The sequence below is a fragment of the Oncorhynchus clarkii genome, chromosome 23 (assembly GCF_045791955.1).
Source record: "Oncorhynchus clarkii lewisi isolate Uvic-CL-2024 chromosome 23, UVic_Ocla_1.0, whole genome shotgun sequence".
NCBI lineage: Eukaryota > Metazoa > Chordata > Actinopteri > Salmoniformes > Salmonidae > Oncorhynchus > Oncorhynchus clarkii.
The window spans coordinates 27,223,225-27,240,140 of record NC_092169.1 but is presented as its reverse complement, the minus strand read 5'-3'; the positions used below and the strand labels follow the sequence as shown (position 1 = coordinate 27,240,140).

The window sequence follows — 16,916 nt, the reverse complement described above, 5'->3', positions numbered from 1 at the left end:
GGATTAGCAAAAGCACCTCACACACAACAGCTCAAGGACAACAACTGAATAGCCTAGTCCCTGACACCTAAAGCACTGATGAATACTGTATAATATAATTAAAAACAAAAAAATATATGTTTTAAGTGAGAAGTACGCAATGGTCTGAAGATCAAAAAAATAAAGGAACTTCACATGAACAGCACAATGCTTACTCCACCCATGCTCTAAAGTACCAAGGCTTTCCAGCACACAGCTTTGACCTACTTCATTAGCTATGCTGGTCTATCGTAGTTCAAACAATATGTATGCAGGTTGCTTAAGATTCAAACCTTCTCAAACAGCCTAATTCATACTCTAAGAGGATGTGTTCCCACAATAATGTGATTTGTACCGCATACAAGTTAAACTTTTGGATTCTTCACACACCACACGAATCCCATTCCACAATTGTATTATTATTATATAAAAGCAAGCTTTGCTTTTATACCTACAAGACAATCACGCTTGATTGGGCAAGCTATTTTGTCCTGTAGTAATGTGGTGCCTGCCTGTATTTCCTTAAACCTTTACTTTAGCAATACATGTCATTTAGAAAAAATAAATAATAATCTTGTTTTGGTCAGTAGGTGCCCAACATAACAACAGGTTGTGGTGTGTTGGACACAGTCACTCATATATAAAGGTCTACCGAGCCTGTCTCCATTCCTGATTTCTGTAACCATTAGTTTACCTGTGTAACATTAACATAAGCTCAGAAACACTTGTTTTGCGAACATGGTCCTGTTTTATCAATTGCTGTGCTGATCATTGGACAGTTCATTACCTCTGTCAAATTATTATGTAGCTTAAAGTTGTGTGTATTTGTATTTATTTATGCAATTAAGATGGTGATGCTATAATAATGCACACATACAATAGGCCTATATCTAAAAATACCTACAGCCTAACAATGTATACAATAAGGCCTATATCTAAACATACAGTGGGGCAAAAAAGTATTTAGTCAGCCACCAATTGTGCAAGTTCTCCCACTTAAAAAGATTTGAGAGGCCTGTAATTTTTATCATAGGTACACTTCAACTATGACAGACAAAATGAGAGGATTTTTAATGAATTTATTTGCAAATTATCTTTTTAAGTGGGAGAACTTGCACAATTAGTGGCTGACTAAATACTTTTTTGCCCCACTGTACCTACAGCCTAATGTGTGTGTATATATATATATTTCCTTGGCTTTTACCAAATAGGGCTATCTTCTGTATACCACCCCAACTTTTCACCACAATGTATACTATAAGGCCTATATCTAAACATACCTACAGTATGTACATTAGGCTGTAGGTATTTTTGAGTGTTTTTGAGCTTATGTTAATGTTACACAGGTGTTCTAAAACTTTTGACCTGTAGTATATATATATATATATATATATACTACAGGTCAAACGTTTTAGAACTCCTGTGTAACATTAACATAAGCTCAAAAACACTCAAAAATACCTACAGCCTAATGTACATACATTAGGCTGTAGGTATGTTTAGATATAGGCCTTATTGTATACATTGTGGTGACAAGTTGGGGTGGTATACAGAAGATAGCCCTATTTGGTAAAAGACCAAGTCCATAGTTACTAGTCCAACGCTCTAACCACTAGGCTACACCTCCTTCTCTCTTTCTCTCTCTCGGAGGACCTGAGCCCTAGGACCATGCCCCAGGACTACCTGACATGATGACTCCTTGCTGTCCCCAGTCCACCTGGCTGTGCTGCTGCTCCAGTTTCAACTGACCTGAGCCATAGGACCATGCCCCAGGAATACCTGACATGATGACTCCTTGCTGTCCCCAGTCCACCTGACTGTGCTGCTGCTCCAGTTTCAACTATTCTGCCTTATTATAATTCGACCATGCTGGTCATTTATGAACATTTGAACATCTTGACCATGTTTTGTTATAATCTCCACCCGGCACAGCCAGAAGAGGACTGGCCACCCCACATAGCCTGGTTCCTCTCTAGGTTTCTTCCTAGGTTTTGGCCTTTCTAGGGAGTTTTTCCTAGCCACCGTGCTTCTACACCTGCATTGCTTGCTGTTTGGGGTTTTAGGCTGGGTTTCTGTACAGCACTTTGAGATATCAGCTGATGTACGAAGGGCTATATAAACAAATTTGATTTGATTTGATTTGATTTGACTGCCGCCCCAACTAATCCTCAAGCTCTTGAATAGCTAGTTCAGAGCTTCAGCAAAATGTGAAACGTCTTTGGGTCCCCGAGGAGAGGTTTGAGAACCACTGCAGCAGAGCACAGTAGAGTGCAGTAAATTTCAGTACAGAAAAAAAAAGTAGAGAAAGTATTTTCAAAATTAATTGAAAACCAAAAAGGAACCTGATTTCAACATCCGGGAATATACGTATTTTCAATGTCTGAAAAAGACTGGGTTCAGATTTGTGGGAAGACACTGAAAAGTAACTTGACACTGTTGATCAGTCAGCGCAAATTTGGATTAAAATGGCATGTACACTAGAGCCACGTCTATCTTGTGCCTTTTGCAGCTTGTTTCTAGCCTAAAGCATTGCAGAGTTATACATCCTATACTGTACATTTATATAATCCGGGTTTTGGGGGGCATTAGCCCTCTTCCCCACCCCTAGCGCAGTGCTAACTATGTTTTGTGGAAAAATGTAGGACTGGCATTTGAACGTGAGCTTGTTATCGTTAGCTAGCTTCTGTGTCAAGGTCAGCTGTTGTTGTCTGGCTCTAGCTATCTAGCTAATGGCTGAAGTTATTTGTGTAACAAATCTTCCATAAACAAATATAGCTACCTAGCTTTCAGATAACTGGTGTTAGCTAGCTAGCTAAAGAGGCTAGCTACTGGAATTTGGACAAGCACGCTAACGTTAGCTAATCAAAATATCTGTTTGCATTTATTGATTAACCACAGACTGTATACTGTACCCCCATTAACAGTGAGCTACAAAGTATTGCGAGAGTGACACATTTTTTGTTGTTTTGCCTCTGTACTTTAGCACTTTGGATTTTATATGATACAATGACTTTGAGGTTAAAGTACAGACTGTCAGCTTTAGGGTATTTTCATCTATATCGGGTGAACCGTTTAGAAATTACAGCCCTTTTTGTACAACATTTTAATGTGGATGCTACCATCATTACAGATAATCCTGAATGAATTGTGAATGACGATGAGTGAGAAAGTTACAGACACACAAATATCATACTTCAAAGAAATGCTAACCTCTCACCATTACAATAACATGGGAGGTTAGCATTTTTGGAGGGGTATGATATTGTGCATCTGTAACTTTCTCACTCATCATTATTCATGATTCATTCAGGATTATCCATAATCATGGTAGCATCCACATTAATTAATGTAGAAGTGTTTCTAAACATATTATATTCTTATTTACAATAAAAGTGACTCTAAAATGACACAATACATTACTTATCATCAACTTCTATCGGGCGCAAAATAATCTGACATTTGTAGTGTCACAAGCTTGATATAGTCATTGCGTGCTATGAATATGGGACCAAATACTTCACTTTTTACTTCTTTAATAAACATAAGTGAATTTGTCCCAATACTAAAATGGGAGGACTATGTACAAAAAGTACTGTTGCTTGACCCAGTTAGATAGAACTCTGAGATTCGGCTAAAAAGATGTTAGCATTGTCAAAATTTTACAAAAAGGTAGCACATCATTGGTTCTTAATGGACAGAAATGAGCATGTGAGAGCAATAAATTAGAAATGTAATAAAAACTGTTGCACCTACAAACTTAGTCAATCCAAAATATATTAAGTCCAATGGTCACCTTATGGACACTATAGTCTCGTTTCAATCCATCATCTAGAATTTAAAATAGGTAGGCACAGAAAATACTCTGAAAACTCAATTGCTAACAATCCTGTTAAAAAATGAGATATGTGGTTCTTGGTAACGGCTCATGACGAGAGTGTGTGTTGTGTACCTCCAATCAAGCAGATTTGCCAATATTTATAGAGATTGGTGTCATATTGGTTTAGATATGATGGTAGGGAGGTTTGAATTTAACATTGAGTTTAAAAAACAATGTCATACTATTTTGGGGGCAATAATGTATAAATCCCATACCCTAAAATGGCTTTTATAGTAAAACAGTGTTAGATTTCTCTTTGTATGTTCCACTATAAAACCCCCCCCCCCACAAAACTGTGGTTTTAGACAGCTGCGTTTGAAAATCACAGTTTTGATAAATGACTATGGTGCTGCTGCAGATGTTTGCTGTGCTAAATGACTCTCCTTCATAAAAGTCTGACTATCGGAGGGGTCTGCCAACTCTTTCATGTACCCCCCCCCCCCCCCCCAAGGAAAAGGATTCAATGAGGTTCAGTCACCTTGTGCTGGGCCAGCTGCATCTTGATCTTGTCAGGGTCGTTGGCGATTTCCAGCTCCGAGTCCAAGGCCTTCTCCGACTCGTCCAACCATTCCGTCAGCTTGTTCCAGGTTTCGTGGAACTGAGGGGAGAGATGTAGCAAATGAGGCTTGTGTAAACCGCACTGTGATATATGACTTCCTTTGATTTATTGTTCTATGTTTGGATGAGTCTACTTTCAGCGCCTAGAAAAGTGATGGGTTCGTACTAATGAAAGAGCTCTGAGGCCAGTTTGTAACACCAGATTCCCTGTAATACTGATACAGCTTTCCTGCGATAATAAGCACCATAATGTAGTTGTGACACATCGTCTAGTCGACTTTTGTCTGCAAAGTATTAATGTACTGTATGGTATTTGACCTCACACCTCGTTAGTGACCTCACTTCTCTGTTTCTCTAAAAATGCCTATTGCCTAGTTATGTGGAATGATGATGACGTCTACTACAGTCCACCTGTCTAACTTCCTCTGTCACCCTCTCGCTCACCCCCTCTCTCCCTCCCTTTCTCTCCATCTCTCCTTCCACTATGACTCTCTCTCTCTCACTTATTTTTTTCGACTTACATCAATTTCATATCCCACTTCAGTGTGGCTAGACTGCTGACTCCTAGCATATCAGTTTAGGCACTGTGTAATACTGTACCAACTGTGTAGTACATCAAGTGTACCCAAGGTGCTGTACCTGTTTGGCCCTCTTCCTGGCATCATCCAGCAGACGGCCCCTCTCCACAGACCTCTGCACCACCTTCTCCCAGCGGCCCTGCACACTGATCAGCAGGTTCTTGATCAGCACCACATCCTGCTTCTGGCTAAAGTACTTCAGGTGGGTCCCTGTCTTATCCAGCTCAACAATCTGCTCCCTGTGGGAGTTCACCTCCGTCACAAACACCTGCCAATACACACACATCAGAGGATCATGACAAATGTTACAATAGTGTTACACAGCGGAGTTGATCTTTTTTTTATACCATTGTTGTAAGTAGAATGTTCACTTGACTAATGAGCAGAGTTCTGGATGAGAGTCAAATGGCCTTGTGGAGTCGTGGTTGGCCTGCTTGCACTGCAAGCTGTCTCGACTATGGAACCTAAGCCCATCAATTGTTTGTGCTATTGATATCATTAATACAAATTAAATCAGGATAGGAGGCTGTTTAGTTAATAATTAGATAATACTGAACACTGAAATGACAAATCAAAAACCTATCAACATGTAAATCGATGTGTTATGTTAATAGTCTTCACACCGACACATACCTTGTGCTCATCTATCTGGAACATGATGTTTTCCAGGATGAGGGAGGCAGGAGAGGACATAGTGAGAGTCTGTTCAGCTTGGGTCAGCCAGTTGATGAAGTCCTGGAGAGAGTTATGGAACTCTGTGGCCAGAGTCAAGGCCTCCTCCAGTTTCACCTGAAGCACAGAGACAACAAAGCCACCTGAGAAACAGCATTCTTCCTACTGACACAAACATTCACACACGGATGTGCACACACACATATGCAAACTGACAGACAAGTTTGCCTAGCAAATACACACACACAGACACACACACACACACACACAAAGTATTGTACAACTAACCTTGTGGGGACACACAATTCAGTCCCTTTCAAAATCCTATTTTCCCTAACCCCTAACCCGTACTCTTACTCTAACCTTAACCCAAAAAACCTAACCTTAACCATAACCCTAGCTCTTAACGCTAAAACTAACTCTAGTTCCTAACCCTAACCCTTAATGTAATTCTAACCCTAACACTAATTCTAACCTTAACCCAAAACCCCTTGAAATAGCATTTGACCTCGTGGGGATGAACAAAATGTCACCAGTTGGTCAAATGTTTGTTCTGGTCCTCACAAGAATAGTTAAACACGTCCATTCAGACACACACACACACACACAAACATTCACCAAAAAACACACACAGGTTGTTTGTTCATTTGTTGCCACAACATTAGGTAATGATTGTAATTGGTTCAAACATGACTGACCTCTGTTTAGGCAGAGGAAGTCAGCATCTCTGGACTAGTTCAAGGATAGAGGATGAGCTATCAAAACGATGCATCCTCTACAGTTATAAAAATAGCATCAATTAGCCTTTGATTGAATCAAACAGATGTATTCAGTGTGGTCGGTCCAACAGGGAGGATGAGTTTTGCCTTTGCCAGGCAAGCAAAAGAGTACAGCTAATGCTATATCCTCATCACGATAAACAATGGGGTAATAACATTACAGTCATTACAAGCCTAATGGCAAGTAAGTACTGTCTCCGGTATACAATGTCTCTTTCTCCATGTTGGTTAATTTAGCTTTAATTCTGAATGAAGTGTGCTATCTTGACAAGCTAGCAAAATGCTTAGAAACTGCAGTGAGTTAAGTCGTAGAGTATGCATGGCATACCGTACAGTACAGTACACCATAGTTCAGTGGTCACCAACCTTTTCTGAGTCAAGATCACTTTCTGAGTCAAAATGCCGAGATCTAACGCTCTGATTTTTTATTAACGTGACTTAAAAAATGTAAGCCTACGCAACATTAACCAATTAAAAACAGTACTGTAACAAAGAGGTTTGTGCAGTAAGCTATAGGCCCAACACATTATCACCACATACTGGCTTTGCTTGAATTTACCTGCCAATGCATTGTTGTTCGGACATTTAAAAAAATTATATTTCAAAATTTGAGGTAGGCTATATGATCACAACGGTAATAGATCCATTGGTGTATTACTTGTGAGGCACAGCTGAGTGAACATACATTTAAATAATTTGCTTTTTATTTTACTGGGCTGATGGTGCCTGCATCTGATGGTCAGTCTCAGCGAAGTAGAGAGCAGCAGACTGAGCGTCCGTCTCTCAACATCCCTCCGCTCTCCCTTTCCTCCACTGACACTGACCAAAAAAGGACACCGTCTTCCAGCTGATGACGAAACTCGAGTCGCACCACATTATTTCTGCCTCATGCACAAATTCATGTTGTTACTCCTACGAACAGAGAAAGTGAAATATTCCTTGATATTAAAAAAGACCCAAGCTGCTAATAATAACAACAACGCAAGCCTATAGATACACTTTCCTACTCATTCATTACTGCTGCAGTGCTTGTTGTAGCGCTGAGTGGAAATAGGAAGAAAACACATTTTATGTCTTATAAAAGTGTTGAATACAAAGTGTGGACAGTAATGAGTAAGAACTTAAACATGAACTCACTCATAAAAACAGCAGCTATTTTCTGTATTCGTTGACAGTCTCTCTCTAGTCATGGTTTTAAATGTTTTGAAATCTCATAGTATACATTTTTCCATAGCTTTCTGTTATGCCTGCTAAGTTATTGCAGACTCGGTCATCTGAGAAATCTGATTGGCCAGCGGTAGACCTATAGTGCACTTGATTTCCTCTCTAGGCCCACCAGGAAGCCAGAGTTTGTACCTTCAGACACATGAAATGGCAACAGTTTGCCTAACGGTGGGCAGGGCAGCTGAATTGGCTGCACCTGCCACCAACAACTCAAGACTATTTGATTAAGAGACTTGACTGAGTTAGGAACAAACCCACATCCAACCCCAGCATTCCCTTTACATCCCATTCAACGTTTCAGCTGTTCATTAGAATGTCTCTGAAGATAAGAGGACTGTTCCATGATGACTAATGACTGATGAGTCAGGCACTTCCCAGTAGAGATCTGATCTGCTGGGTGACCACATCCTATGTGCTTGCCAACCTTATCTGCTGTACAGCAGTTATTACCACCTCATGGATTATAGGTTTAAAATGTACAGTAGAGTACAGGGTATGGAAGGGAACAAATGCTGAGCAGTAATGTCCCACAGGGGATATAATAAATCTCAACATTATGAATCATCAGACAAGTTCAGAACACTTGGTCGGGTGTGACCCATTGTAGCCAGGGTTTCCCTAGATCATTTGTTAGACGGAGCACAATGGCCCCCAAATAATCCCAAACATCCAGGGCTTCTCAAATTAACATTTCCAATTTAAACCAATTTATGCAGGAAGTCTGGGCAGAGCAAGGAATGGTGGCCCATTCTGAAAGGGAACACTTGATTCATCCCATCTTAGCCCAACAACGCTGCTCCATGTCGCTTTACACTCCCTACCTTTCTCTCAGCCACCTTGACCTGTACCGACTCCCTCTTGTCCTGCAGGTTCCTGAGGTCCTGCTCTGTGTTGCTGTCCTGGTCGGAGGGGGTCATGGTGAGCAGCTGCTGACCTTTGTTCATCAGCTGCTGGTAGAGCTCCTCCTTGGCCTCTAATGCAGAACATAACTCCTGCAGGAGACCAAAAACATGAGGGGCTTAGAAAATATGTCTGCTGTTAGTATTAGTGTCCATTATAAATGAGTTGTTTGGCTCCTGGATGCTGATTGGCTGTCAAAGACACACCTAAAGTCATGCCATTTACCTGTGACTGTATTCAACACATAGCATGGCCTCTTGTGCCTTATTGCTTAAATAATAGCACTGACACTACTGTTTTACATGTCAAATTAATGGAATTTGGACAATAAGTCCAGTATACTTTTATTGTTGTCATTCTGCCCGTGTCCATGTCTGCTTTGTTACTGCTTCTATACCGGTTAATTTTGTAATATAATCCAAATCAAGTCCAAACATGATGAAAGAAAGAGAGTACTAAGGACAAACATAGCCAAGCTTTTCCACAAGCAAATTCAAACCTTCCAATCCCAAGTAAGTTCAGAGTCTTATAATATATATTTTTTCAAAAAAATCTCCTGTTTTGGTTCCCATAATGCTAAATGGAATTCCCAGAATGGAGCATTCATAGGATAACCCAGACACTCTCACTATCAGAGGAAAGGCAAACAAGAACAAAACAGAAGAGCATGTCCCCTCCCAACATTCTCTGAGCACAGTCAGGGTTTAATCCATTTGTACACTTTCTTTGGGGGCTTTAAAGAGTAGGACACATTATCGTACATTTCGCAACATCATTTAATTTTCACACTTCACACTTCAGAAAGAAACTGCAGACAAGGCCTGAGTTGCGCCCTTACAAGCCTGCCATCTGTATGAGGCCTTTTATATGGTTAAATACATACCAGATGGGCGTTAAGCTGCTCGCGGGCCGTGTCTGGTAAGCCTCCCACAGCCTTTGATGCTAACAGCTGACGCTCTGTGTCTTTCAGCCACTGCTGCATGTCTTCCATCTCGCCATGGAAACCTTGGGCCTGCAACACAATACAGCCTGAGTCAGAACAATGGACCTCATAGACGTATTGTGTGGAATTCAAGGGTGGGAAAGGGGAATGTTATGAGAAGTTATTAATTCCTCAGATACATTAATGGCCAAACATGGTTTGGTCTGAGGTTATTTGACAGAGTGAACGATGGTGTCTGTGAACAGTTTAATCAATGAACATATTCCATGTTTAATTGCCTGAAACCAGCATGGCTTATTTCCTTCTAATTGTTTTCATTAATTTAATTCCCCATTTGAACCAGATAATGTAACAATGTCTGCACTCAATGTTACAATGTTGTCTACGCACCATGTTTTACATATTCATTGTACAGTGTGTTTGTTTTGGAAATCCACTTTTGTCCGTAAAATGCTTCTGACAGAGCTTTGTAGGTTTACTGTGTACTAAAGGGAAACATTATTGGAAAAAACATTGATTTCATTTTTGGCAACCCTTTCGAAACCCTCTCTAAAAATCAAGAGGGCTTACGTTTCAGAAAGTTTATTTCATACTCTTAAAACATGATTTATTCCTGGCCATAAAACCGTTAGTAATAGTAGAAATGTACTTAATAACAACCCTTTAAAAATGATTCAAATAAAATGACATATTCACTGGTCATTCATATTCCTTACATCACTCCTTTGACACCTTACATCAAAGCATTCCCCAAAATGTCAAAGTTATGAATAAGAGCACCTATAGCTGGGTTAGGAAAGGGGAGGCAGGAGGTGGAGGGCTTACATTATTTCTCTGTACCTCATACTCCCACTACTCTAAAACCTTCTTTATGAATTTGTGAAAAAAAACAGTAATACAATCCAGCAGAGAACACCAATCATAGCTTCAGTTTCATATATGAGTCATTATGGTGCCAGATTCCATATGGCAGCTGGGTATGGTGAAGGGGTGAGGCAGACTGAATATGAGGTACAGATGTAGGATCTTAATTTGACCTATATTGCCACAGCAAAATAATCCTGCAGCAACATGATTTGAACGTTTAGTCCAAAATGTTGCTTGATTTGTGGTTATATTATTAGCTGGCCAAAAGTAGTCTACATGAAAAGTGCAATACCGTGTGTTAGTGTGGGTTTTCAGTGAATTTATGTAAACCACAAAGCTCATCTGAAAATTCTCAGCAACAAAAGAGTAATCATATTAGGATCCTACATACAGTGCGTTATTTCATAGTTTTGATGTCTTCACTATTTTTGTACAATACAGAAAATAGTTCAAATAAAGAAAAACCCTTGAATGAGTAGGTGTCCAAACTTTTGACTGATACTGTATACCTGAAGCAGAGCACCGTCCAGCTGGTGTCTCCTCTGCTCTGTCTTCTCCAGGATGTTCTTCCAGCGCTGGGTGAGGTTCTCCAGTTTGCTCTGCAGTCCAGAGGCTTCCTCTCCAGAGGTGGACTCCACCAGGTCAGTACCAGCCTTATTGACCACCTCCACCGTGGTCTTATGGGCCAGCACATCGTTCTGGAGGACCTGGACACATCACAGTACAGGGATGGTTAAACACTAGGCCAGTGAGATCAATTAAATAAACAAGGCCCAAAGATCAGATAGCACTAAACTGGACAAAAAAAATGCTAAAAAGAGTGATAGTGTCTACTCCATATTAATGCTGTGTTCACGTCATGTCGGAAACTCTGAAATATCCGACTTGCTTACTCCTTGTAGATGGATCACACCTGAGTTTCCCACTTGGGAAGTATCAGAATCAACCAATAGGAAGCTCTATGCAAATACCTTACGTTCATTTTAATTCAGAGGTCCCGAGTTTCGGACATGATGTGAACGTGACATAAGTCTATTTGTCTATTTATTCTAATGGTTAAGTTCAAATATGGTATAATCTGCTAAACTCTTATGGGACATATGTTTAGTAATGGAAAGGAGAAGACTAGATAAATCTGCTGCATGGTGGATTAAATTCCTGCATGGTGGTCCTCAACCAGACTGGTCAGACCCACATAACTTACATTTTCCACTGTCTGTGGATGATGGCTCAAAATACACACAGCCATTAAGGTGTCAGATAGATTATAAATTATAGGGGCTTTTGGAGGGAAGTGAAATAGATCAAATGCATTTGAAAGACTGTGGTCTGGGCAGATTTGTATATGCTTATAATGCATGTTGTACAGTGTCGTGTATGCAGACTGTGTAGGGTTGAACTTTGATGTTTGTTGTTGTGGTTAATCCAAAGGGTTATGGGGGTCAAGAGGTCATGAAAGGGTCACGTCAAGCTGCTCTGCAGTTATTGTAGTTGCATGAAAAAATACTGAAATAGCACTTTATACGAACAAGGGGAGATATGTCTTACGTGGTGCTTGGCGAGCTCGATCTCAATGGCTTTGGGGTCTCCTGCAGCCTTCCTCTGCTCATTAAGCAGCTCTTCCGTGTTGCTCATCCAGGCCAGAAGCTCATCCAGCGCATGCTGGAACTGCCCCAGAGCCAACAGTGCTCCCTCTAGTTTGTGCTGCACACAATCAGGACAAACAAGTTCATACAAGAGTCACATGAAAACCCTCCTCATGTGAATTGACCCATAATCAGTCTCCTTTCATGGGAATGAGAGGGAAAGGGGCCTTTTCCAGTTAGAGAAACAGTACACTGTTCATTGTCTTTAAAAGGTTATGATTAAGCAATAAAGCCAGAGGGAGTGTGGTATATGGCCAATATACCACTTCTAAGTGCTGTTCTTAGGCACGACACAACTCCCGAGGTGCCTTATTGCTATTATAAACTGGTTACCAAAGTAATTAGAGGAGTAAAAATAAATATTTTGTCATACCTGTGGTATATGGTCTGATATACCACGGGTGTCAGCCAATCAGCATTCAGGGCTCTAACCACCCAATTTCTATTTATACAACGGGTGGGTCTAATCCTGGATGCTAATTGGTTAAAACCGCATTCCAGCCGGTGTCTATACAAAATAGGACAAATGTCTTAAGTATAGCACACACTCTAGAAATAGTATTGAATCATCCTTATAAGGTTCTGCTATTTTCAATCACCCCCCTTCCCTCACCCTACTATAGTAAACCTCCAGCCCCTGTCTGACCCACCTATCTGACCCACCTGTCTGACCCACCTGTCTGACCCACCTGTCTGTTGATGATATTTTCATCCAGGTTGTCCCAGAGCATTTTGAGCTCGGTCATGGGCTCTTGGATGGCACAGCGGTCGTACTCCTCCGTCACCTTCTTCAGCAGTAGGCCCGCCTGGTGGTTCAGACGCTCCATCTCGATCTGCAGCTGATACGCCTCACCTTTGAACTCCTGAAACACCACGCCACACAAGGGATTGTCAAGGGAACCTGTCAATATAACTACAAGGCCATTATCTGGAAAAAACGAAACATCTGAACCTTCCAGCCTCTCACAGTGAGGTAGTGCTCATTGATAATGTATGCTCCCCACCGTTTTCTGCTCCCAATATGTTATATTTTAATATACACTGAACAAAAATATAAACGCAACATGTAAAGTGTTGGTCCCATGTTTCATGAGCTGAAAAATCCCCAAAATGTTCCATACGCACAAAAAGCTTATTTCGCAAAAATGTGTGCACAAATTTGTTTACATCCCTGTTAGTGAGCATTTCTCATTTGCCAAGATAATCCATACACCTGACAGGTGTGGCATATCAAGAAGCTGATTAAACAGCATGATCATTACACAGCTGCACCTTGTGCTGGGGACAATAAAAGGCAACTTTAAAATGTGCAGTTTTGTCCCACAACACAATGCCACAGATGACTCAAGTTTTGAGGGAGCGTGCAATTTGCATGCTGATTGCAGGAATGTCCACCAGAGCTGTTGCCAGAGAATATAATGTTCATTTCTCTACCATAAGCTACCTCCAAAATTGTTTTAGAGAATTTGGCAGTACGTCCATCTGGCCTCACAACCACAGACCACGTGTAACCACGTCAACCCAGGACCTCCACATCTGGCTTCTTCACCTACCTGATCGTTTGAGGGGGGTGCTGAGGATCATTTCTGTCTGTAATAAAGCCCTTTTGTGGGGAAAAGCTCATTCCAATTGGCTGGGCCTGGCTCCCCAGTGGGTGGGCCCGTGCCCTCCAAGGCCCATCCCTGCCCAGTCATGTGAAATCCATTGATTAGGGCCTAATTTATTTATTTCAATTGACTGATTTCCTTATGAACTGTAACTCAGTAAAATCTTTTAAATTGATACAGGTCAAAAGCTTTATTAAAAGATCACTTACTGGGAGCATGGGAATCACAGGTTGGTGGCACCTTAATTAATTGGGGAGGACGGGCTCGTGGTAATAGCTAGTGCGGACTAGGTGGAATGGTATCAAATACTTCAAACACATGGTTTCCATGTGTTTAATTCCATTTGCGCCTTTCCAGACATTATTATGAGCCTTAGTCCCCTCAACAGCCTCCACTGATGGGAATAGCAAACATTGAGCGACATTACTTTTTTCTATTTGTTCAGCTCCTGTACAAATGTGGATGTGCCTAAAACCACCTCCATTAACTATTCCTTTTGAGAGACACGATAGCTTTGTCTTGTTGTAGATCAAAGGACAGAAGTCTATTGCATTGCTCTCTGGAGTATTAATGACACTCCTGCAGTGTTCCTACACTGTCGTCCAATAAGGGCAGGGCATGAACTGAACATTCACAGCATAAAAACAGATGTTGTTTGCTCTGTAATGTTGACATGGAATAAATCAACACAATAACTTGGGGGCGAGCAATTCAAAGTTCTTCATGATGTTTCGATCAGATACATGTGGAAATAGATCAATGGTTTGGTCTAAGATTGCTCATACATCTAGCTAATGCATTCTATATAATACAGGAACACAATACCTTGAGTTCTTCAATCTGCTGCTTGACAGTGTCTAGGTCTGTACCCACAGGTGACATAGAATCCAGTTTGTGCTCCACGATATCCACCCAGTCAAACATACCCTGTAGATAGAGGGAGTGGGCACCATTGTCACTGGGAGAATACAATGCTAGCTTTAAAACAGCTCAGATTTCACATTCATTATCATTAATATTTCACTTAAACAACCAATTATTCTCATGGAAAACCAACACTGTCAATGAAAAAGAGTTATTAGCACATGGTGAAATAGAGGCGGACCTTAACTTAGTCACTCAAGTCTAGGATGGTTGTGAATGGGTAGTACATTTATAACCAACAGACTAGATCGAAGCCTTATTAAACCACTTCATTAAATTAGACACATACTCCACTACAAACAATCACAAACAATATAAAGAAAACACATAAATGTAGCAACACTGCCTGTTACATGACAATTTACTTTGATCTATCTGTGCCTCGTAAATTGCTCAAAGTCATTGTAAACTCTGTCCCTTGATTCTGTCTGAGAGGTGTGAACGACGATGCTAAGTGGCAACATTAGACGGCAAACACTGATTAACAATAACACAATAACATTTCTTGATGATTAGATCCATTGATAGGGCCTTTGAATAACACAAAACCACTGACACTTCAATCAACATTAAGTAAGACGTGAACATGGGGCGGACTTTCTCTTTCCTATGAGTAATGGCCGTCATTGAAAATAAGAATTTGTTCTTAACTGACTTGCCTAGTTAAATAAAGGTAAAATACAAAATAAATAAAAGGAGGCACAGTGAAACTTCTGAATTCATTGAGTAATGAAACCTCAAACTGCTCAGAAGTTTCGCATTACATACTAACAATGGTATTCATCTCCTAAGAGTCCAAACCACTAGCTGCTTAGTGTTAGTCAGTGTATTCAATGACAGCAAGGCAGTGTTCAGTAGGCAAGGAACGGGAGATAACGTTTTATCTGATCTTGAGCAATAAGATTTTAATTTCTGTTGCAAAACATTTTCCCATTGTGTTCCCTACTGAACAGGTCCTGGTGTATGACAAAGCGTAGCAGCTAAATCATAACAGTAACGTACCTGCAGGCCATCCTGGAACTGTACAGCAGCCTGCATGGCCTCATCCAGTCTGTCCACTCTCTCCTTCCATGACTTGTTCAGAGTCTCCCATGCCGAGTTCACCTGGGGAAAACAACAACAACAAAGGTCAGGGAATAGGATCCATGCACAGCTGTTGGATACAAATACGACTCTATATACAAATACAAATAAAGAAATCATGATCAAATTAGATATATGGTTTCCCAGCATTACATATATCCTCATGTAAGTCAATAACAAGTACATTAACAAGTACAAGTACTAAGGTATCTGTCATTTAGTTTGCATTTTTTCGAGTCCTTGAGCAAAGTCAATTGTTTCTTCTTATTTAAAGGTGATGTTCTGATGTCATTGATTACCTCATCAATACTCTTCTTTATGACTGGCTTATCTGGTTCGCCACAGGCAGCCATAAGCTCTGCCCCCAAGTTCCGCACCACATCAAGCTCCTCCTGAAGCCCGTCAATCTCCTCCTTGAAGCTCTGGGAGAAAAAACAACTATCAGTCCCGAAAAGTACATTAACCTACTATCACATCAAACTGTATATAGATTTCATTGGTAATGGTATCTTGTTTAAGCAGCTCCAGTGGTTACATGTTACATAAATGTAAGGAACTGTTTTTAACATAGCAAGACAAAAATAAATGGTACACTTTAATGCTCCTAATTCAAATCAAATCAAATGTAATTATAAAGCCCTTCTTAAATTAGCTGATATCTCAAAGTGCTGTACAGAAACCCAGCCTAAAACCCCAAACAGCAAGCAATGCAGGTGAAGAAGCACCTTAAAGTGAACATGTTTTGATGCTCTTTTACCTCCAGAGATTCCTGCTGCTGTTTCACCACAGAGGGGTCGACTCCAGGCTCCTCCAGCTCCCTCAGCAGGTCCTGGGTGTCCTTGATTGTAACGATGAGGGCACAGTGGTCACACCAGAACTTGTCTGCCAGGTCCATTACATCCAGCAGCTTGGCCTCCCTCTCCTCCATCAGGGCATGGATCTCATTCCAGGTGAACACCATCTGGTCCAGCTTGTCTTGCACAGCTTGGAAACACAGAGAAGTAATAGTCTTATTTATTTAGGTCTTCTAACCGTTCTGTACAGGGGCGCAACTTTGGTTTTAGGAGTGGGGGGGACATAATCATTATTATTATTATTTAGTTTTATTATCCACTCGGATAAACACTCCAAACAGCCTACCCGACCTCTCGGAAGCGTTCGCATGGTCCTAAAGCACACCGTTGCCTTGTTTTGTATCACATTCCAATTATAAAATTGGGGGGAGGGTGGACAAAAATGC

The 16,916-nt window shown here is 40.8% G+C and overlaps 1 protein-coding gene across 5 annotated transcripts in view; it reads right to left on the bottom strand.

The window, feature by feature from the left end:
• The window catches only part of LOC139381091 (dystonin-like), a 205,819-nt gene that overhangs the window by 24,937 nt on the left and 163,966 nt on the right, over positions 1–16,916 (bottom strand). For all 5 annotated transcript variants that reach the window (XM_071124343.1, XM_071124348.1, XM_071124347.1 and 2 more), the window contains 12 exons: positions 16,434–16,660; positions 15,976–16,098; positions 15,596–15,697; positions 14,495–14,596; positions 12,752–12,925; positions 11,965–12,120; positions 10,926–11,123; positions 9,490–9,618; positions 8,528–8,698; positions 5,665–5,820; positions 5,093–5,299; positions 4,374–4,493 (listed from right to left, as the gene is read on the bottom strand). In XM_071124343.1, the coding sequence (XP_070980444.1) occupies positions 4,374–4,493; positions 5,093–5,299; positions 5,665–5,820; positions 8,528–8,698; positions 9,490–9,618; positions 10,926–11,123; positions 11,965–12,120; positions 12,752–12,925; positions 14,495–14,596; positions 15,596–15,697; positions 15,976–16,098; positions 16,434–16,660 (1,865 nt within the window). The remainder of the gene's footprint in view (positions 1–4,373; positions 4,494–5,092; positions 5,300–5,664; positions 5,821–8,527; positions 8,699–9,489; positions 9,619–10,925; positions 11,124–11,964; positions 12,121–12,751; positions 12,926–14,494; positions 14,597–15,595; positions 15,698–15,975; positions 16,099–16,433; positions 16,661–16,916) is intronic.